Source organism: Coccidioides immitis, assembly GCF_000149335.2.
Source record: "Coccidioides immitis RS genomic scaffold supercont3.5, whole genome shotgun sequence".
Lineage (NCBI taxonomy): Eukaryota > Fungi > Ascomycota > Eurotiomycetes > Onygenales > Onygenaceae > Coccidioides > Coccidioides immitis.
The window spans coordinates 2,964,623-2,984,694 of NW_004504307.1; the positions used below are offsets into that span (position 1 = coordinate 2,964,623).

Sequence of the window (20,072 nt, forward strand, 5' to 3'; positions counted from 1 at the left end):
CGGTATCACCCAGCGACACTGCAGTTCTGTGTTGCTCGAATCTGTTCTGCTAGGGTCTTGCTTTATGTTACTCTCCTATCTGGACAAAGCTGGCATTCAATGTTTGAAGTGAAACTAGAATCCTGATATGCACCTGCGCGGCAGTACAGGTGGCTGTGTTCCCAGGCGAAACAAACTTCTGGCAGTGGTCCCCTCCTGGCTAGACAACAATCTATACAGGCAATCTAGATTCAAATCGTCTAACGAAGCTAAGATTCCATACTTACCTCTACTCTAGGTATGGCCCTGTCGTTACGAGGCTACCAGTCCATATCTCTTGTTTCCGAGTATGAGCCATACCTTTGCATTTTAGAGGCCTTATCATTCGACAACGTTTTCAGTTCTCATCCGAACCGCGTGAAGCCCCTGACAAATTTTTGGTTCATTTTGAAATTCGGCTTGTTATTTCATTATTTGGAGGTTGCAGGTATGGAATGTCCTGAACACCTGCCTTTAGTAGTTTTATGTCATTTGTGCCATGCTATCAAAGTCTGCGGCACTTAATGGAGAATTGGCAGATCCTCGGCCTTCGGAAATTCAGTTGCCAGCCTGTTGTTCTTGTTGGCGCTCTGCTGCCATTAAGAGCTGAGATCTGCCAGTATTTCTACTCGACCTTTATATATAACCTTTGGTACTCTTCATTGGCATGGTTCAACTCTCCTTGAAAGACTAGCAGCGCTCTTGTGCGGCTATTATAGGCTTCTATAGCTGGTTCTGATAATCGGGATACAATTGGATAGTCTCTTTTGGGATAACGCTTGGTACGATGATCCCTTCTGCATTTATTCTTTGGGTTCTTCTGTGGAGACTGGCTATATCTGCTGCAATTTCTCCTCTCCTTGCCCCTACCAAAGACAAAGACAGTGCAGAAAGGCTGCTTGAGCTCCAGGCCAAGGCAAGAGAGAACCTTGAAAAGGCACTGGAGGAGCGCGCACTCAAAACTAGTGGCGATTACGGAGGTCATGGATGTACCCTTGAGACATTGAAGATCCGTAAGGAATGGTGAGCCTCTTATATTTGCAAACATTTGAAGCAATACTTAATTTTCATAGGCGCACCCTATCTGAAGAAGAGCGGAGAAATTATATCGATGCTGTTTACTGTGTACAAAAGAAACCTTCCCTTTTGGATGAAAGAATTGTCCCCGCAGCCAAAGGCCTTTTCGATACGTTTACCACTCTTCATATCAATCAAACACATACAATCCATAACAATGTGAGTATTCTTATGCCTTTCCGCTTTTGGATCACGAATCCTCGCTAAAATAGACTAGTTTTCTTTCTTACACTGGCATCGTTACTTCACTTTTGTGTACGAGAAAGTTCTCAGGGAAGAATGTGGATATGAAGGGGAGCACCCGTAAGACTATCCCCCCCTTTCCAAAAAAAAGAAAAAAAGAAAAAAAACCCTATCCAACAATCCTGTTTGTTAACCATGAGAAGATACTGGGAATGGGGATACGACGTATATGAACCGGATAGCTCCCCGATTCTCGATGGCTCAGATTACAGCCTTGGGAGCAACGGTGCTGCTGTTGAACGCAATGAGACATGGGTTTTATGGCCTCCCCCGCCATTCGAACCATCAAGGGAGTACAACAGCGAGTTCCCAGCAGGAACTGGTGGAGGATGCGTGCATACTGGTCCATTTTCCGACATGACCGTCAATTTTGGTCCGATTTCGCAAGCATCTTATCGGCGTCTTGAGGGGAAGTTTGAATATCGACCTCACTGTCTGAGGCGCGATTTAAACCCATATATCGGGCAGCACTATCTTGCATTTAATTGGTCCGTCTGGGTTATTGAGGAGAGCACCGACGTGATGGGATTCCAAGCACGTATTACAGGGGATAGGAGGCAGGGTCATTCCAACTACCAGCTCAACAAATTTGGAGCCCATGGCGGTGGGCATTATTTCGGCGGTGGAATGAATGGAGCATGTAAGTGATTTTCAGACGTTGATTACAAGTTCTTCCTTCCACATACTCCAACCATTTTTGATATACTGTACGTCTGGCTGATTAGCTACGGGCAGTCTCGGACCTTTACGCTAGCCCACAGGACCCTTTATTCTTCCCACACCACGCCCAAGTAGATCGTATATGGGCAATTTGGCAGTGGCTGGATATCGAGACGAGGAAAGATACCCTTTACGGTACCCTAACTTATGAAAACCTTCCCCCATCTCGCAAGGGAACTCTAGACGATCTGATCGATTTGACGCCTATCACTGATCCAGTACAGATCCGCGACACCGTAGATGTAATTGACGGGCCATTCTGTTATTTCTATGAGTGAGTAGCTCTTACGGGTTGGGGCCTATTTCCCAATAAGTACGGAGTAGTCCTATTTACTCCACAGCTGCCAGGGACCTTTTGGGTCTCAATGAATACTGGTGTGGACGGACATAGATCGTCGAACAAATGAATTGCCAGCAAGATGTATAAATGTGTTATCTCATAGCATAAAGGATTGTGATTTAAGAGCAACAGGTGCTCCGTGTTGACGTTGTTCTTCGGCTGTCTATTACTGATGGTCGTCGGCAATTTCGGCGCCATACGATGACGACATATCACGTGATGAACACAGAGCGCGTCCGCTGCCTGACATAAGCAGTTTAATTGGCAAACACGCCAAATGCGTCACGTCAGGAGCACTCGGGGAAACGCGACTTAACACGAAAATCATCTTCCATGATTTACCATCGTCTACTCCGTAAATTGCTTTCAATTCACATTGATTGCCATCCCAGTTTGCCAATGTGATCATGCCTGAAGCTATTCTGAAGCCGCAAAAGCGAATTCTCGGCGATTCCACCAAGGCTCACGAGAATTTGCAACCCGTATCTCCTAACGCGACGAAGAAGCGGAAACTTGAAGCCGATCAGCCCAGTATCATTACAAGGCCTCGATTGCAGGATGGATTCCGAAAGGCTGCTACTCCCGCTTCCAGCCAGTCCCAGCATAAAAGCAAGTTCGTTGAGGAAGTTCTGGAGAAATTGACGCAGGACATCAGCGGGCTTAAAGAGTCCAATGCAGAGAAAGATCAACAGTGGGAGCGGCCTAGCCTGGATGATTTCGATCCTATGAGGGACTCTCTCTGCTTTCAGCAGATTGAGGCCGAAGAGGGTCCGTTTTCAGGTGACCAAACCGCGGTGAGATTATTCGGCGTTACAGAGGTACGGTCCATTAAGATAAACCTAGCGAGCCGACGTCAATGAAGCTGACATTCTTCTTACTCAGACCGGACATTCTGTTCTTTTACATGTTACTGATTTTAAACACTATCTATATGTTGCTGCGCCTGTTTCCTTTACCAAATCGGACTGCGAACCGTTCGGCGCCTATCTCGAGAACCACGTTGGGAATCACCAGACTGTGATACACAACGTCCAAATGGTGATGAAGGAAAACCTCTTGGGCTTCCAGGGTAATCAGCAACATCCTTACTTGAGGATTACTGTCACAGATCCGAAATACATCAACAGGGTTCGTTCAACCATTGAGAGCGGAAACGCAAATTACAGAGGGCTCTGGAAAGTCGGCGGCACAGATGGCATTCTTACGTTTGATAACATCCAGTATATCCTGCGCTTTATGATTGACACTGGTGTAAGTAAAGCAATGCTATTTGACGTGCCTTTTGTCTTCTAACCTAGCGACTATAACAGATTTCTGGCATGTCGTGGGTTGAAGTGCCTCCTTCCAAGTATCGAATCGTCCCCGAACATCAACGATACTCGAACTGCCAAATCGAGGCTGTCGTTCACTATCGTGACTTAATAGCTCATCCCCATGACGGTGAATGGGCAAAAATGGCACCTCTTCGAATTTTATCCTTTGACATTGAATGCGCGGGTAGAAAGGGGATCTTTCCCGAAGCCCATGAAGACCCAGTTATTCAAATCGCCAATGTTGTTACCAGATATGGCGAATCTAAACCTTTTGTTCGAAACGTATTCGTCTTAAATGGCTGCAGCCTGATCGTGAACACACAAATATTAGACTTTAAGACGGAGCAGGAGATGTTGATGGCCTGGAGAGAGTTTCTAGAGAAGGTGGATCCCGATGTGATCATCGGGTACAACATCGCAAACTTCGATTTTCCCTACTTACTTGACCGTGCGAGACACCTTAACTGTGACGATTTTCCGTACTGGTCGAGACTCAAAAACGTAGTTTCACAGTCGAAGGACACCAACTTCTCCAGCAAACAGATGGGTAATAGGGATACAAAAGCTACCAATACCAACGGACGAATCCAACTTGATCTTTTGCAGTTGATCCAGCGTGATCATCAGCTTCGAAACTATACTCTAAACTCTGTCTGTTCCCACTTCCTAGGAGAGCAGAAGGAAGATGTACATCACACCATGATTACCGAGCTGTACAATGGTACGCCTGATTCTCGACGACGTCTGGCTGTTTATTGTTTGAAGGACGCCTATCTCCCTCAGCGGCTAATGGACAAATTGATGTGTCTCGTGAATTATACTGAAATGGCCAGAGTTACTGGTGTTCCTTTTAATTTTCTTCTATCTCGCGGACAGCAAGTCAAATTCATTTCTCAGCTCTTTAGGAAGGCTTTAGAGCAGGACTTGGTGATCCCCAACCTTAAGAACGAGAATGGTGAAGAACAATACAAAGGCGCAACAGTCATCGAGCCGGTCAAGGACTACTACGACGTCCCGATCGCCACGCTTGATTTTGCATCTCTATACCCTAGCATCATTCAGGCACATAACCTCTGTTATACCACCCTTCTTAACAAGACTAGCGTTGAAAAACTCAACTTGAAGAAAGACGAAGATTATATTGTGACGCCAAATGGTGACATGTTTTGCACGTCCAAGGTCCGAAAAGGGCTTTTGAGTCAAATTCTACAGGAGTTATTATCCGCGAGAAAACGAGCGAAGAAAGAACTCGCCGTTGAAACTGACCCATTCAAGAAGGCCGTTTTGAACGGGCGACAACTGGCTTTGAAGATTAGTGCCAACAGTGTGTACGGTATCACCGGTGCAAGCAACGGGAAATTACCCTGTTTGGCTATTGCCAGTAGCACAACAAGTTATGGTAGACAAATGATCATGAAGACGAAAGATGAAGTCGAGGCCCGATTTACGATGGCAAACGGGTATCCTTATGATGCTAAGGTCATATATGGGGACACAGACTCTGTTATGGTTAAATTTGGGGTGAAGGATATCGCTGAGGCTATGAAGTTGGGACAAGAGGCTGCGGACTTCGTTTCGGCGAAGTTCTTGGAGCCGATCAAACTCGAATTCGAGAAGGTTTATTTCCCTTATTTACTTATTAACAAAAAGCGCTACGCCGGCCTCTTTTGGACAAATCCGAACAAATTTGATAAGATGGATAGCAAAGGTATTGAAACTGTCCGACGAGATAATTGTCGCTTGGTCCAGACGGTCATTGAGACTGTCCTGAAGAAGATTCTCATTGACAGAGATGTAAACGGGGCAGAAAGGTATGGTTAGCGGCTTCCATTGCAGATGGCTTACGTGCTAACGGATCTGACAGTTACGTCAAGGACACCATTGCCGATTTACTTCAAAATAAAGTCGATATGTCCAAGCTTGTCATTACGAAAGCTCTCTCGAAGTCAGATTACTCGGCAAAACAAGCTCATGTGGAGTTAGCAGAGCGAATGAGAAAACGCGATGTAGGATCAGCTCCTACGCTTGGTGACCGTGTTGCGTACGTTATCGTCAAAGGCGCTACTGGCTCAAAGAACTATGAGAAGTCCGAAGACCCCATCTACGTCCTCGAAAACAATATCCCCATTGATACAAAGTACTACCTTGATAACCAGCTCGCAAAACCGCTCGCTAGAATTTTCGATCCCATTCTCGGTGAAAGAAGATCTGCGCAATTACTAACCGGGGAGCATACGCGCTCTATTTCCGTAGCGGCACCTACTCTTGGTGGATTAATGAAATTTGCGAAAAAGACCCAAACGTGCATGGGATGCAAGAAACCACTCGTCGATAAAGATGAGAAAGAGGGGGCTGTTTGCGAGAATTGCCGGCCCCGTCTAGGCGAGCTGTACTCCAAAACCCTGAACAAGGTATCGGATCTAGAAGTCCGTTTTGGACGATTATGGACACAGTGTCAGAGGTGTCAGGGGAGTCTACACTGCGAGGTTATCTGCTCGAGTCGAGACTGTCCTATATTCTACATGAGGATGAAGGCGAAGAAAGACGTGGAGGATGCAGAGAGGGAGCTGGCGAGGTTCGACCACGACCTCGGTGCATGGTAGGGCGTGCCAAGAGAAATTCCTCGACGATGTCATATTTTTCGACTGGGATGTGTAATGGATCTGGGATGAGTATCGATGTCTGTTGATCCCTGAATGAGCTTTTTTTTTTTTTTTTTTTCGTTATGACCTACTACATGTATGTGTATGATGGAATTTACTAGAGTTGTATTCTATATTGATCAATTATAGGTCATAAAGAGAAATAATTTAATCATAGTCCGGATGAGCAATGACAATATTAGTTTATTGAGCTTTTAGGTCTTCAGTTCCAGCGTAGCCCGTTGCCTGAGGCTCTCATTAAGACGCCGCACGTTATCTGTGGTATTGAAGCTTGTGTGACTGGTGAGGTTGCCGTTGGGGGGTCGACTGCGCACCATGTGGAACTTCCAAAGCCATCCGAGAAGATTCCATCGACCTTGTCGAGCTGGAGATCCAAAGGTTTGGTGACTCGACCGACAGAGGCTATGACTTATAAGCTTGTAGATGACTGTCTTGTTCGTTCCACGTCTTTACCGTGCTATGTGTGAGTAACCACCGCGCACCAGAATTTCGAGTCATCTTTGGTTTGCTTTTTCCCGCTGGCATCTCTGCAGAATGCAACGCAAAGCTTATCGCAGTTAAGCTCCCGCAAGCGCCAAAATTAGGTTGGGAATTGCGGCTGATACATTCTGCGGCGCCAAGCGAACCTGGCGAACGAGCCACGCCTAAAGCTGCGGCCAATCAAAGGAAACTAAAACCAACGTCTCGGCTTTGTTGACCTTCGCCTTCTCTGCGCCAAACCTTTCAAAAGCGCGTCCTCAAGCATCACAACAACAAGAAACAGGGATTGTTCAAAAAAAGTTTGATTCCCCATATTAAAAGCTGTGTTTTGAATGTTCAATAATATATTTTCTACGCGAATACGAACGCAAGTGGATTCTGGGTCGGGAAATATGCCGTTGGCTGGTATTTCGAGAAAAAGTCACACATTTCAGTGGCCGGATGTGAGCAACAAGAGAGTCAACAAGTCAAGTGCGTCATGGGAATATGTTTGCTCATTAATGTTTTCCTCTTCTCTAGATATTATCGCGCCATGACTTGAATCTACGCACCCACATTCAAGTGTGTGCCATGGTAAAGAAACGCGTCTCTTCCAATCCTGACTCAGTCAAAGTCATCTCTTCCATTATCCAAGCTACGCAGCAGCTCATGCAGGATTTGGAGAAGATTCGAGATCAACTCGTGAGTCTCTTTATCATTTATGATTGTTACTGAATGCTAATTTTAAATCCTAAGCCGCTCCGGGGTACCGGCATAATCGAAGGTACCAGACAGGGCAGCCAAGATGCTCGCCACACGGCGTCGAGAAATGCCGGAGGTGTAGCTGCGCATGATGCGCCTGTCCCTGACAAAAAGTCATCCGTTGGTTCGGACCAACAGCCAGAGAGGCCAAGCAACAAGAAGCGATCTTATGGCGAAGAAGAAGACGAAAACACTCATCAGCAGCCCCGAGAGGCAAACTCCAATAAGAAGTGCAAGCGCCTTTGCGACACAGCGAAATTACATGGTGACTCTGAGAGTAGCGCTGCTGAAGTAACTCCGTATATCCCAACGATTGACGTTGAGGATATATCCGAGGAGGTGGAGGCACGTCTGAGGCTAAAAGACGAAGCACGACGAAACCGAGCTGGAAAGAAAGAAAAGAAACGGAAAAGAGATAGTCATGGCTCGGCGACTGACAGCCACTCTGGTCCCAGCCACTCGGCCCTGAAACGAAAGAAGCTCAATCCCCAGGACGGTCTTCACACAGCACAAACCAGTACTGATAACCCATATGGCTCAAGTAAAAAGGCGAGGCTTAGATGACTACTATATTGAACGAGATGTCGTCGGAAAGAGAGCCAGAAGGTAGTGTCGGGAAGTAGTAGCGAAGCCAGCGTGGATCCTGCTGATTTCGTGTTATACGTATCGGACGCAGTTTGGTCCTGCCAGCTTTTGGTTGGATATTGATATACAAAGTTAACGGTAAGAGACAACATTTTTATTGGGTTATGCTGTTTCCCCCCAGAGTTTTGGCGAGGCAATTTTGGGCTCTGAAGCTTTTTGGCAGCTGTCCTTACCTTCCCCCAGTTTAGCAGAGCGGTCGAGCAGGAACGAACTCTCGCGACGGTCGACGCATCTTACGAGTTTGCAGGAAGTAAATTCTGCCTTGGCCACTCAATAAAGTTTGAATATACCATGGATTTGTGAGCAATTGCATGGCAGTTTCGGTGCTTACTGTTATTGTCTGGACGCTTTCCCCCTAGGCAGTTATAGAGTCACTCAGCGACGTCAAGCCGGGAAATTCCTGGCTGGGTATCCGCGGGTAAGCTAAACTTTCGTTACGACTAGGTTCATTCTTGTTTTGAGAAAGGAAGGGAGCTGGTTGCCTCGGTGACTCTATCAACATTCGTGCACACTCTATCATGACTCCCATCCTTCCTCATACCTTGGAACCTCTCTGACTGGAATGCACTGGGTCATTGTCTGACTCAATGCTCTGATTCAATGCTCTTATTTCCCTTCCTGCTGAATAGTCGAATGATTGCAGTCAGTGACTCACCCACCAAAGCCGGACGACTATAAATACCCCCTTTACCCCCTGCTGATCTTGATCTTTTCCTTCTCATTTTCTTTCCTTTCTTTCTCAAAGCTATCAGCTTGTGACGAAAACCACGCGCTTGAACCCTCAAGCAACCTGTTTTACTGTTGCTAATCTGCTATCTTGTTAACTGCCTTTTCCTTTTTTTTTTCTTTTTTTTTGATTTTACGTATTCCTGCCTTTGAACCTGCGCTGAGAGAATAAAAGATATGTGCAAGAGGTACAGACCAACTATTCCTTGAGAATGGATATGCGCCAAATTCGCTTGACTCGGGCCCTAAATATAAAGTATGTTCTCTTCCCCCTCTTATGGCTGTCTTTAAACCTGCGCTGAAGCTCGAATAAAGCCCGATCTCTTTCTTCCCGTTATACATGTCTTTAAGCTTGCGCTGAAGCTCGAGGCATAAGGCACGGTCTTACCAAAAAAAAAAAAAAAAAAATCCACATCCACTATACCTGCTTTTATATCTGCGCTGGATGCCCGGGTTATAAGGCACGGTCTTACAAAAAAAAAAAAAACTCCGCATCCACTATACCTGCTTTTATATCTGTGCTGGATGCCCGGGTTATAAGGCACGGTCTTACAAAAAGCAACTCCACATCCACTGTACCTGCTTTTATACCTGCGCTTGAAGCTCAGGTTATAAGGCACGGTCTTCCAAAACAAAAAAAAAAAAAAAAAAAAAAAGAAAATCCCACATCCACTGTGCCTGCTTTTATACCTGTGCCGAAGCCTAGGTTATAAGGTATGGTCTTTTTCTCTCTTACCTGTCTTTAAACCTGTGCTGATGCCCAGGTCATAAGGCATGGTCTTTTTACCAAGAAAAAAAAAGCTTCCACATCCACTGTACCTGCTTTTATACCTGCGCTTGAAGCTCAGGTTATGAAGCACGGTCTTATAAAAAAAAAAAAAAAAAAAGGGAAAATCCACATCCACTATACCTACCTTTAAACCTGTGCTGATGCCCAGGTCATAAGGCATGGTTCTTTTACCAAGAAAAAACATCCACTATACCTGCTTTTATACCTGCGCTTGAAGCCTGGGTTATAAGGCATGGTCAATTTCCACATCCACCGTGCCTGCTTTTATACCTGTGCTGAAGCCCGGGTTATAAGGCATGGTCTAAAAAAAAAAAAAAATAAAAAAATAAAAAAATCCACGTCCACTATGCCTGCGTTTAAGCCTGTGCTGAAGCTCAGGACATAAGGCATGGCTATTCTTTTTTATCCCGTGCCTTCTTTTATACCTGCGCAGAGGCTTGCGACATAAGGTATCCGCTTCTACTCTCGCCCGAGAGACGACTTCTACCCATAAGCTTGCGCCGCTGCTCGAAACATACACGATATGAAACGTTTCCAAAAATCTTCCCTCGCCTGGTTTGTTTTTTTTTTTCTTTTCCATGGAAGTCCTCGTGAGTATAACAATGCATTCCCTCTCCCATTCGTAGTATGTTCCTAGCCTGCTAATTCTCGATCCAGACCTACTTACGTCCTAAACTATACCCATCTATACAAGCGTTATAGCGAACCAATCTTTGTAAGTAGCCACTATCTCCCATTGCAAGAATCACACTAATATGGTTGCACAGGATGATCTTCCCGATGGATATGCATCTCTGTACCCTCTTCCTCCTGAGGTCCTTTCTCGAGTTGGATATGGTTTTGAGTTTAACGGTTAGATGGATATGTATTATTACAACGAGTATGCATTAAAATGAAAAAAATATCTAAAACATCAATTAGCTTCCCTTGACTTGCTCTGGAGGTAACATCTTATAGCTCATAGCTCAGCAGTTGGTCAATATTGCCTTGAACGTAATAACTATACAGGTTAATGCCCCAGGAGTTGTGCTTCGATCGAGTTCCAATGTAAGCCTTTGTTACCTTGATCTCCCGTCGCCTTTCACCTCAAACGGACTACTTTGATCGTTTTCCCTTTTTGGGCCAGCTGGGTGTTCACGTGATGAGCGGTGACTCGGATGAACAAATTATCCGTGTAGCTGACTTTCGGCCAATCAGCATCACCGAAAGCAAAATTTCTTGAGACTGAATTGCGTCGACAAGAGAGCACCAAGAGCAAAAATTCAAGCAGCTGTCTGTCTCTGCCAATCACTTTTCCTCTAAACCGGCACCGGGAGGCACAATTGCATACACCGCTCCACACAATGTCTACGTCTAGCACAAGCGACAGCACCAAACCACTCCCCCACTCCGAGGACTACCTCCTTTTCAAGCGCTATGCCTCTATCACCTTTGTTGTCGCGGCGCCGATACTCATCGCCCTCCCTCCGCGAAAGCTAGATCTGTACAGCGTTTCCCTCGCCTCCGCGTTCTTCTTCTCCGCAAACTACTTGACGGCCGACCAGACCGGTAAAAGCATCATGCAGCGCCTCGGAGCACGTTTCGAGGGCCAGAAGCCACCTAGCATCTTCAGAGACCTGCCCACTGAGAGGGCGGAGGAGGTGAGGGAGCAGATACGCCGTGCGAGAGAGGCTGCGAGACAGCAGGAGTTTCAGCGGCAGCAGGCGCAGAAGGGCGCGGAGAAGGAGGATGGTGGGCCGGTGCTGGCTGAGTTGGGGAAGAAGATATGGATGGGTGAGGAGACAGAGGGATGGAAGGAGAAGCGGATGGAGGAGGAGAGAAAGGCGCTGGAGGAAGGAAAAGGGTACGGCGATTTGATCATGGATCATATCCGGGATGCCATTGGGGTGAACAAATATACCAGTGACAGCGAAAGAACGGATGAGAGGAATGCAGAACCGTGAAAGAAAAAGAAAAATCAAAGGAATTGAAAGCAGCTACGCCGTGCTTTCACAACTCCACTCTGGTGCTCGGGGGTAAACGTGAAGGCACTCCAGTTCGACTGTTGGGTTGTGTGGGCCGTCGGAGCCTACACAGTCGCTGGCATGGAGATCTGGCATTGGGCAAGTTCGGCATCACGTCCCACGCAACCCACCCGGGCGCACCCGTCACAGACTTTGAGTGAAATCATCAAAACCAAAACGACGGGAAGAGCCCATTTTGGCCATCTGCAACTGCACAGAACAACTTCTAGGCCTAAATACAACCATGGCATCCCAAAGCAATATCTATTCAGACTTATCTTTGCAGCTATTCATGCGAGCAAGATTACGCATCTATAACGAAGGTATTCTCTCAGTCGGATTAGCAGTATTTCGTTAAAGGTTCTTTTTTTTTTTTTTGTTTTTTTTTTTTTGCACACTTCATGTATGTATGTCCTAGACGCTTTTCTTGGTTTGAAAGCAACATACCCGCCTTCTTCCGTTATCATGGCACATGTGGGTTTTCGAGTCATATCATATCAACAGAGGTATGAGATCGCAGAGGCTTGTCAGGCCCCCTGGCCGCACTGGGTGACACTTCCGACCCTTGGCGCTGATAGGGCTTGATCCGTGTGAAACAGTCCGGGAGAACGCGGCGGGCGGTTGAAGATCCCGCGCTTAATAGTCCAACGGGAGCGGATGCTATGGCGCTTGCTTCGGGAAATCCCCGCCTTGGCACAGGGATACGGCCCACCAAAGCTGCACTCGGCCGTTCGATCGATGCGGTATCAAGCCCCGGCGACACGATCAAAATTGAGGACAGTGGTTCAGAGTGCTCAGGACTCCTCTGAAGCTGATTACTATCTCGAGTATTTTGAATTGACGAACGCAATTACCTTGAAAAAAAAAAGAAAAGCCTAGATAGAGCTGATAAAAAGTCCTGGGTTTGCTCCCTAGCATAGGGCATGATATATGAGGACACCCAGAGCATTAAATTCAGGCCCATATTTTCTTGTGATGTTGCATTCTGAAGTTAATAGCTTCGTGTAAAAAAGGAAAATTCCTCCACACCAATTGCTCGCCGAAAGAACCTACGGGAAGGCACCCTGTGGTCTCTCACCAGGCGATTTTATCCAAATCCATTGGCTTAATTTCCTGCTTGGGGGCAGCATGAAATTTAGCAGTCCCATCGGCATAGTGACCACACGTCTCAATCACCCCTCCGGAGGCCTCATCCACGACCTTTGCTAGGTTGCCCGAATGGCGAATATTGCAACGCGATGTGACCGACTCGATGTGCGCTATAAGCGCTGGTGTGAAATTGAAGGGACGGAGACAGCCAGCACAACTAAAACATTTCTAGTTAGACAGGGCAATTCATTGCGAAAAAGGAGTGGAATTGGTATATTGATTGGGACATACTAGACAACTCCACCATCATGGATACCAGAGTCCAAATGCTTGGAAAGCTCGTCGCCAGTTTTGAACACCTTATCGCAAGGACAGATATACGCTCCGAGAACGCTGTTATAGTACCGTTTTGTGTCCCAGATGACGAAGTGCTGAGGCATCTTCTTTTCACTTTCGACGAGTTCTGGTGGGCGATCTTCCCAGTCCTCCTCGATTCCTCCCACTTCGCTCGATGCGGGCTCAGTTTGGGCTTTCTCAGTCGATTCAATATCGGAGAAGGCCATAAGATCTTCAAGGCTGTCGTTTTTCTGCTGAAAACTCATCGGCCAGTGCTTGATGCTACGAGCCACTCCGCTCACCTCAGAAACCGTGTCGTCAAAGGCGTCGGGGCCTTCTCCAACGGCCAAATGGGGCAGAGACTCCACCTTTGCTTTCCCTTTTCCGAGAGGCGGAAACTCAGAGGGATCCATGGTGATTTCAACACCGCCATCTACACTTTCGACAGTCGAACCGGCGGCAGCTCCACGCCCTGCACGGGAAAGCCCTTTGCTATCGCCCGCTTTACCCTCCAAGGCTACTCTGGTAGCGAGCTTCTGGGCTCGCTGAGCTTTGTATTGATCCTTGGTGATTCCAGGGCATCTGTCGTTTTCGATGTGCATCATCAAGGCATGTGCGCGACTGAACTTGGTATGGCAACCAACACATTCTAGAGCCTGGTCTGTGGGGTGGATCTATCATTCCAGATATCAGGTAGATGAACAATATATTAAACAGGCGGCCCAAAGCAAGGCATGAGCATCTCGTCAGCAGAAGACACGTTACCTGGCGCAAGTGGGCATCGCGTCCTCCTTCACTCTTGAACTCGTCTCCACAGATAGGACATGCGATATGCCTGTTGCTATCGAGCTTGTGGATAAAAAAACTTTCCTCGTCTTCGAAGTCTTCATCGCATCGGGCACAGTAGTCGTGCTCGGGGGTATGCTTCTTGTGCTTGATAAGCTCCCTTTCGGTAGGGAAATACCGGTAGCAGCCCTTGAAGGTGCAGAAGATCCGGCGGGCAACTTGGTTCGTAGGTTCAACCATGTTAGGCAGGGATAGGCTGAATGGATGTAGAGCGAGAACTGTTGGTGAAAGTGAGATGAAGGTTTCATGAAAAATGAAGTTATCAGTTCAGTGTGGGTGAGAAAGTTATGGGGTTGATTAGTCGTCAGATGTCATGAGCGTGAAAAGGGTAAAGGAGTGGAGGGCCAGTGTAGCAGCTGGTGACACATGGTAGCATGGGCTTCTGCTCTGGAGTAAAATGGGACAGATAGTATGGTGGTCTAATGTGAACCCGACATTCACAAGATGGCTAGTTCACTCATAGATATCATACTAGCAGAACAGACAGTGAGAAATTTCTCAACGACTGAAGATATAAATCTCAAAACAGAATGCTGGTTACTTGATCCACGTTTTTTAATATTCCATTGAGAAGTAGACAAGGAAAATCCAAATATGGGTAAATATGGTTGATTGGCCACATATAAAATAACCATATCTCATTGTATCAAAACCTAGAGTACGGAAGCCTGAAAAATCGATCAGCATCTCAACGCCGCTTCTAGTCAAAGGAAAGTCAATGTTTTTATAGAGTATACTTACCATTTCCCTCTCATTGTAATGATAGCCCAATTGTTCCCATCCTCATCCGTTTCCTTCTCCACATTCGTCGAAAAAGAGATCGCACTCATAATACCATCGCCAAACTTCTCATTCAAGATCGCCTTGTAGGCGTATCCGTAATTCTGCACGATCTCATACAATCTGTAGATCAAGGGCTCACGCGGAGGCATCTCCACCGAGCGCCCTCGATCCGGAAAGCCGCCCATCTGCATTTCTAACGCGGTGGCCGGCAAGCGCAGGAGCTCAGCGAGCTTGATGATGTCCTCCTTAGACGCCTTGGCCTGCCCGTAGAATATTGCTGCTGTGGCTACTTCATTGCGACCTATGTGCTGGGCAATCTGCTCGAAGCTGAGGTTTGCCTTTGCTTTGGCGTCAAAGAGGAGGGAGGCAGATTGGGGCAGGTAAGGGTGCTGGCTGGTCTACAACGGGGTTAACATGGAGCTGTATAAGAGATACAAACGGAACCCGATGAATAGACATACATCTAGACTCGCGAGATCCGACATGGCTGGCTCTGACAGTGCAGTTTGTATAAAAGCTTCGTTTGCTTGGATGAACGTGAACGAATGCACTCAGTCTTGTCCAGGATGGAGATGATGGGCGGATTTGAGGGCAATTGAGGGGGAAACGGCCTTGGAAGTAGCTCTGAACCCGGGTACTCACATCACTTGTACCCATCGCGGCCAGCTCCGTTTAAATTCGTAAAATTACCGGGCACAATACCCCGTACTGTGTTAACTCCGCACGCTGGAACTGCAGCATGCCCGATGACATAATGCGGGGTACGCCAGCCAATGGTGAGGGGAAGTCAGTGGAGAAATTCCACAAACGGCTATTTTGGGCTTGCTGAGTACGGAGTACGGAGTACTCCGTAGTTAGTTAATCAATGCCAAGAGCGATAAGCGCCACGTTCCAAACACCACGCTAGAGGGACACCCGGTACTCCGTATATGGCCGTGAATCAACTTGTATGAAATATCAACGCCCAAAGCAAGTACTTCACGAGAAGTTGTGATACTGATTTGTCGGTTCGTAGCGGGAGGGGGATTGTAGGATTCGGGTTCAAAAGCACATGCCGGGATAGAAAGCCTACGGTCGGAAGAGGCACCCGTTTAGGAACACCGCACAGACAACTCGAACGTTACCGACTCGTTCCTGTGTAGCCTTTCCTCTTCGACCCTTGGACATACCTCATGTATCGACGTGTAAGAATGAAACATATAATGAACACTGGAAGGAGTGTACACAATCTCTGAATTGGCGGGATGGCACGTTGTTATCAACCGTCAGACCCTACAGGAATGATGGTCGACGCCCTATTGCCGCTGTCATCACAGACCAGGGCAGGTCCATTGGTCTTATCGCCGACGTTGTCGAACAAGCTCAACAAGAATGGAGCTTCCGCTACTGCTTCTTGCTTCACCCTGCTTATCCCCATTGACTATCCATTTTCTTCTCTCCCGTTTAAACGCATAGGGTATTCTTATTGTTATCTTCAGGGCATTATTCACCGAGCGTAAAGCATTGTGTTGCCGTGTTGTCAAGCTTGGAAAGTCTAAATGTCAACCAGGGGACCTTGGGCCCCTATGACGACATACGTTCCAACATTTTGGGCCTTTTTGGTGTTCGTCAGCAAAAGAAACAGACAGCAGCTCAACGTGCCCTCTAGATCCTTTGTAAATTTCAACATGGTGTTTTGACATGATGTCTGTGATGAGCAGCTTTTATCAATGAGTAAGAGACTGATCACGTTGTTTCCTACGCGATTCTGCGCCAGACGACATACCACTGTTTTCCCTGGATGTACTACTTACCGCCTCATAGAGAGGTGTGCATACAGATCACCGGTTCTCCCAGTGCTAGTAAAAAGAACACCAAGTCTCGGGATGGCGACTTCATCTGCGGCCTCCACCCATGGCATCCCACTAGCATGCGCAACCTGCTCCGTCGGTCGCCCTGAAACCGATAGTTTACACCTACGGCTCGAAGCAATTGCGTCGGCGGGATTCTCCGCGATTGAGCTCTCGTTTCCAGATCTGCAAGCATTTGCATCGCAGCTTCTGAAACATGAAGTGAAGGAGGACAACTATGATGAATTGTGCCAAGCTGCGAGAGAGGTGAAGGGATTGTGCGAGGCACATGGATTGAAGATAATGATGTTGCAGCCATTTAGTAATTTTGAAGGGTGGAAGAAAGGGTCGAAGGAGTGGAGGCAGACTTGGGAGAAGGTGAAAGGCTGGGTGAGGATTATGCAGGCTTGTGGGACGGACATGTTGCAGGTAAGAGTGGCAAAAACAGCCTTACGTCCCTCAACGGATATAATATGACCTGACTTGAGTAGGTCGGCTCCACAGACGCGCCGGAAGACAAGATTTCCACAGAGCACGGAGATATAATTCGTGACATCCGTGAACTGTGCGACTTTCTCCAAGAGCACGGCATGAGAGTTGCCTATGAGAACCAATGCTGGTCCACCCACGCTTCAACTTGGAAAGAAGCATGGCACATTGTACAGCAGGTTGATCGACCGAACATCGGTCTTTGCCTCGATACGTTCCAGATCGCAGGAAGTGAATGGGCAAATCCATGCAGTATATCAGGATGCACAGAGACAGAAATCACCGTAGCGCATATGGAAGACGTCGACCAAGGCTGGAGCGAGACACTTGAAGAGCTATCCAAGACGGTCCCCAAGGAGAAGATCTATCTGCTCCAGATTTCAGATGCGTATCGGCCTAAGCAGCGGTTTGAAGGACGGGAAGTGGAAGGGATACGACCCCGGGCCAGATGGAGCCATGGGTACCGGCCGCTGCCGTATGAGGGAGGGTATCTGCCGGTGGAGGACGTGGCGAGGGCGGTGCTGAGGACGGGCTTCCGCGGCGTCTTCTCCGTCGAAGTGTGCGACGCGACGGAAAGCCAGCGCGACCCGTTCGCGTTCGCCAAGAAAGCGCGTGATTGTGTAGTCAGATTAATAAGCAATACCTGGGAGGCATAGCGACCAATAACGCAAGGGAGGTGGCTACGGTAGACGAGAAGAGCAGGGTTGGCAACTTCTCTCCCTTGTAGAAGTTTTTGCTGCGCTGGTCGACTCCGTGATGTCGCTTCACGGGCAGCGGGCATGTCGACAGGTAATGGACCGTGCGGATTGTCGGCCCGACGGGCAGGGAGAGACTTGTTCAAGGATCTTACGACCGTAAGAAGAACTGCACAAGGCGTTCGAGGTTCGATGGAAAACGGGGAAAATTGAAATGCGTGCCTCTTCGAAGATGCCAGCGGTTAACTTAAGGAGTGGGGATGGGTCCTTTTTTTCTTTTTTGCATGCTATAACTACATCAAGATATTCGAGGGAGAATATACAATGTTGCAAATCGTGAAAAGCAGGGCTGTCATCGTCATCAGAGCGTCGTTAATTTATTGAACAGGAGGGTATCCATGGCTGTCCAAAAAAAAGGTACAATATCAATGCATCACGGTTCATACGGTGGCGGAGGACCATCCTTTTCTGAAACCCGAGCATCATTTTTATATTCGGTATTATCATTGTCGACGAGTTCTGTTATGTCGGAAAAGCCATCGGAAGTCGGCGTTGGTGGAGTAAACTCCCTTTCGCTTCGCATCCGAACATCAGCGTCTTCCTGGGCATGGAGTGACGTGTACGACGGCGGCGCAATTTCCTTCTGCGTCTCGATATGTAGCGTCAAAGGGGTTCTAGACTCCGACACAGGAGCCGAAGTGGTTGGCGCAGTTGCCTTGAGGCGTCATCAGTGATATTCGCGTCAATCCCGCCAGTATGAAATATTGGCTTACCACAGCTTGGTGAGGAGGATCGCCTGAATTGAATTGTCCTTCTTGCTCCCCGGCCTCTGCATCACGCTCTTCCCGAGCATTCCATTCCTCCAGAGATGTAGCAATCACTTCGTGCTCTCTGCTCGTCCTTCCAACCAGGTCGCCATTATTCCAAATCCCGTATCTGAGTACCATTCCAGAAAGGTTGGTCTTGGACATCTTACAGTCCTTCACGTCGCAGTTCTTAAGCACGACCCTGTCGGCCGTACTGTCCCACAAAGACACCCTATCCAGAACACTGTCCTGTACACGACTGCCTCCCCCCAGACTGCACTTCTTTACTTCACTCCTCGACACGGCGGTTTGACCACCCACTCGGGAGTCTTGAAAAGAAGAACGCTCAACGGTCTGCGCGCCCACGAACTCGGATCTCGAAGCCGTCGAGCGGTCCATGCGCCCTACATGCGACGCGCGGCTATCTCGAAGCCGAGAGCGTTCGATGTAGCTATCCGAAATAGTGCAGCGGGATAGATCGCAGCGTTCGATGTAACTGCCTCTGCCATTTTCGGAGAGGACGTGTACGTCGTTGAGTTTGGAGTGGCGGATGTGCGTGGATGAAGAGAGATTGGTAAAGGAGCAGGACTTGACGTCCGAGCGTTCAATGGAGGGATAGTAGTCCCATTTATCTGGAGTGACCGTAAGACCGCTCACGTTAGACCGGCGGGCTTTCGGCACGCTGGACATCGCTGGATTCCGTCAGAAGAGCGGATATATGAGCATGTAACAAAACTATGATGCGAGAGTACTCCGTAAATCGATCAAGATCCAGCTCCCCTCCGAAGTGACCATCACCTCATGAGTCACGGGGAAAATTGTTCGTGTTCGAATCCTTGAAATTTGCCGGTACCAAACTCGCGAGCCAGCCCTCGATGAATACTTCAACGGCTACTTTGCCGCCTGTCATACGTATTTTATCGGGCAGATCGACTTTCAAATCCCACTGACGCGGATATCAGCTTTGCGCAGGCTACCGCTTAACTGGGGGGCTGTGATGGAGTTGGTGAAGGATTGACTACCGTTCAGCAACCCAATCCAGGGCCAAGGACCCCTGTCCACCGATCGGGATCCTTGTTTCATGCCGGCCCTATGCGGCGCACGGGTTCACTCGTGAGTTCTCTCGGCTAGGCGACGGCTCGGGTCGCAAGCCAATGAATCTCAACAACAACAAAGGCCTTTTACCTAAACTATTGCACTCAGGTCCTGACAGATTGGTGCTCACCGAACAGGGGCGTTACATATTTTTTGACCATACTGACTCGTCTAGCGGTCTTCGTCTTGGGGAGATTCTCAACAATCAGTACCACCAGACTGTAGTTAACAAGGTTTCAGCACGGTGCGCCAGATGATTTGCCTGGCTTGCTAGGAAGTTTTGCAACCACTGAATGCCCAAATTTTACCGGCTCTTGTCTTTTCTATCACTCATTGAATCCAGCC

General features: G+C 47.8%; 9 protein-coding genes across 9 annotated transcripts; 5 read left to right on the forward strand and 4 right to left on the reverse strand.

Annotated features, from left to right (window-relative positions):
* Nucleotides 1-332: 332 nt before the first annotated feature.
* On the forward strand, nt 333-2,423 carry CIMG_09471 (tyrosinase central domain-containing protein). Its single transcript, XM_001239849.2, has 5 exons — nt 333-1,041; nt 1,092-1,254; nt 1,313-1,398; nt 1,482-1,978; nt 2,074-2,423. The coding sequence occupies exons 1-5, from the start codon at nt 806-808 to the stop codon at nt 2,334-2,336; spliced, it is 1,245 nt and encodes a 414-aa protein (XP_001239850.2). The 5' UTR covers nt 333-805; the 3' UTR covers nt 2,337-2,423.
* A 305-nt stretch (nt 2,424-2,728) lies between these two features.
* CIMG_09472 (DNA polymerase (pol2)) lies at nt 2,729-6,565 on the forward strand. The gene is made up of 4 exons (XM_001239850.2): nt 2,729-3,216; nt 3,281-3,649; nt 3,709-5,522; nt 5,576-6,565. The coding sequence occupies exons 1-4, from the start codon at nt 2,806-2,808 to the stop codon at nt 6,312-6,314; spliced, it is 3,333 nt and encodes a 1,110-aa protein (XP_001239851.1). The 5' UTR covers nt 2,729-2,805; the 3' UTR covers nt 6,315-6,565.
* Nucleotides 6,566-7,100: 535 nt separating this feature from the next.
* On the forward strand, nt 7,101-8,159 carry CIMG_09473 (uncharacterized protein; the record flags this gene model as incomplete). The annotated part of the gene is made up of 3 exons (XM_001239851.2): nt 7,101-7,297; nt 7,374-7,535; nt 7,590-8,159. The coding sequence occupies exons 1-3, from the start codon at nt 7,187-7,189 to the stop codon at nt 8,157-8,159; spliced, it is 843 nt and encodes a 280-aa protein (XP_001239852.2). The 5' UTR covers nt 7,101-7,186.
* Nucleotides 8,160-8,927: 768 nt separating this feature from the next.
* CIMG_13612 (uncharacterized protein) lies at nt 8,928-9,916 on the reverse strand (the record flags this gene model as incomplete). The annotated part of the gene is made up of 5 exons (XM_001239852.2): nt 8,928-8,985; nt 9,163-9,323; nt 9,520-9,539; nt 9,703-9,745; nt 9,881-9,916. The coding sequence occupies 5 exons, from the start codon at nt 9,914-9,916 to the stop codon at nt 8,928-8,930; spliced, it is 318 nt and encodes a 105-aa protein (XP_001239853.2).
* Nucleotides 9,917-11,053: 1,137 nt separating this feature from the next.
* CIMG_12353 (uncharacterized protein) lies at nt 11,054-12,044 on the forward strand. The gene has a single exon (XM_001239853.2). The coding sequence runs from the start codon at nt 11,100-11,102 to the stop codon at nt 11,697-11,699; it is 600 nt and encodes a 199-aa protein (XP_001239854.2). The 5' UTR covers nt 11,054-11,099; the 3' UTR covers nt 11,700-12,044.
* Nucleotides 12,045-12,833: 789 nt separating this feature from the next.
* On the reverse strand, nt 12,834-14,372 carry CIMG_09476 (uncharacterized protein; the record flags this gene model as incomplete). The annotated part of the gene is made up of 3 exons (XM_001239854.2): nt 13,950-14,372; nt 13,140-13,858; nt 12,834-13,065 (listed from the first exon to the last, which is right to left on the reverse strand). The coding sequence occupies exons 1-3, from the start codon at nt 14,208-14,210 to the stop codon at nt 12,834-12,836; spliced, it is 1,212 nt and encodes a 403-aa protein (XP_001239855.1). The 5' UTR covers nt 14,211-14,372.
* Nucleotides 14,373-14,416: 44 nt separating this feature from the next.
* CIMG_09477 (cyanate hydratase) lies at nt 14,417-15,415 on the reverse strand. Its single transcript, XM_001239855.2, has 3 exons — nt 15,275-15,415; nt 14,772-15,211; nt 14,417-14,698 (listed from the first exon to the last, which is right to left on the reverse strand). The coding sequence occupies exons 1-3, from the start codon at nt 15,296-15,298 to the stop codon at nt 14,677-14,679; spliced, it is 486 nt and encodes a 161-aa protein (XP_001239856.2). The 5' UTR covers nt 15,299-15,415; the 3' UTR covers nt 14,417-14,676.
* Nucleotides 15,416-16,183: 768 nt separating this feature from the next.
* On the forward strand, nt 16,184-18,277 carry CIMG_09478 (3-dehydroshikimate dehydratase). The gene is made up of 3 exons (XM_001239856.2): nt 16,184-16,526; nt 16,617-17,071; nt 17,134-18,277. The coding sequence occupies exons 1-3, from the start codon at nt 16,523-16,525 to the stop codon at nt 17,785-17,787; spliced, it is 1,113 nt and encodes a 370-aa protein (XP_001239857.2). The 5' UTR covers nt 16,184-16,522; the 3' UTR covers nt 17,788-18,277.
* Nucleotides 18,260-19,322, reverse strand: CIMG_09479 (uncharacterized protein; the record flags this gene model as incomplete). The annotated part of the gene is made up of 2 exons (XM_001239857.2): nt 18,260-18,541; nt 18,600-19,322. The coding sequence occupies 2 exons, from the start codon at nt 19,320-19,322 to the stop codon at nt 18,260-18,262; spliced, it is 1,005 nt and encodes a 334-aa protein (XP_001239858.2).
* Nucleotides 19,323-20,072: the final 750 nt, after the last annotated feature.

Excerpts from the sequence above, each read along its gene's own strand:
- CIMG_09471 (XM_001239849.2), top strand. The coding sequence starts at position 806 with ATGATCCCTTCTGCATTTATTCTTTGGGTTCTTCTGTGGAGACTGGCT. Across the intron at positions 1,255-1,312 it reads CACATACAATCCATAACAAT|TTTTCTTTCTTACACTGGCA; the intron begins GTGAGTATTCTT and ends AAAATAGACTAG. Across the intron at positions 1,979-2,073 it reads CGGTGGAATGAATGGAGCAT|TCTCGGACCTTTACGCTAGC; the intron begins GTAAGTGATTTT and ends AGCTACGGGCAG.
- CIMG_09472 (XM_001239850.2), top strand. The coding sequence starts at position 2,806 with ATGCCTGAAGCTATTCTGAAGCCGCAAAAGCGAATTCTCGGCGATTCC. Across the intron at positions 3,217-3,280 it reads GATTATTCGGCGTTACAGAG|ACCGGACATTCTGTTCTTTT; the intron begins GTACGGTCCATT and ends CTTCTTACTCAG. Across the intron at positions 3,650-3,708 it reads GCTTTATGATTGACACTGGT|ATTTCTGGCATGTCGTGGGT; the intron begins GTAAGTAAAGCA and ends CGACTATAACAG.
- CIMG_12353 (XM_001239853.2), top strand. The coding sequence starts at position 11,100 with ATGTCTACGTCTAGCACAAGCGACAGCACCAAACCACTCCCCCACTCC.
- CIMG_09477 (XM_001239855.2), bottom strand. The coding sequence starts at position 15,298 with ATGTCGGATCTCGCGAGTCTAGAT. Across the intron at positions 15,212-15,274 it reads CGGATCTCGCGAGTCTAGAT|ACCAGCCAGCACCCTTACCT; the intron begins GTATGTCTATTC and ends ACCCCGTTGTAG. Across the intron at positions 14,699-14,771 it reads ATTACAATGAGAGGGAAATG|GCTTCCGTACTCTAGGTTTT; the intron begins GTAAGTATACTC and ends TCGATTTTTCAG.
- CIMG_09478 (XM_001239856.2), top strand. Across the intron at positions 17,072-17,133 it reads GTGGGACGGACATGTTGCAG|GTCGGCTCCACAGACGCGCC; the intron begins GTAAGAGTGGCA and ends TGACTTGAGTAG.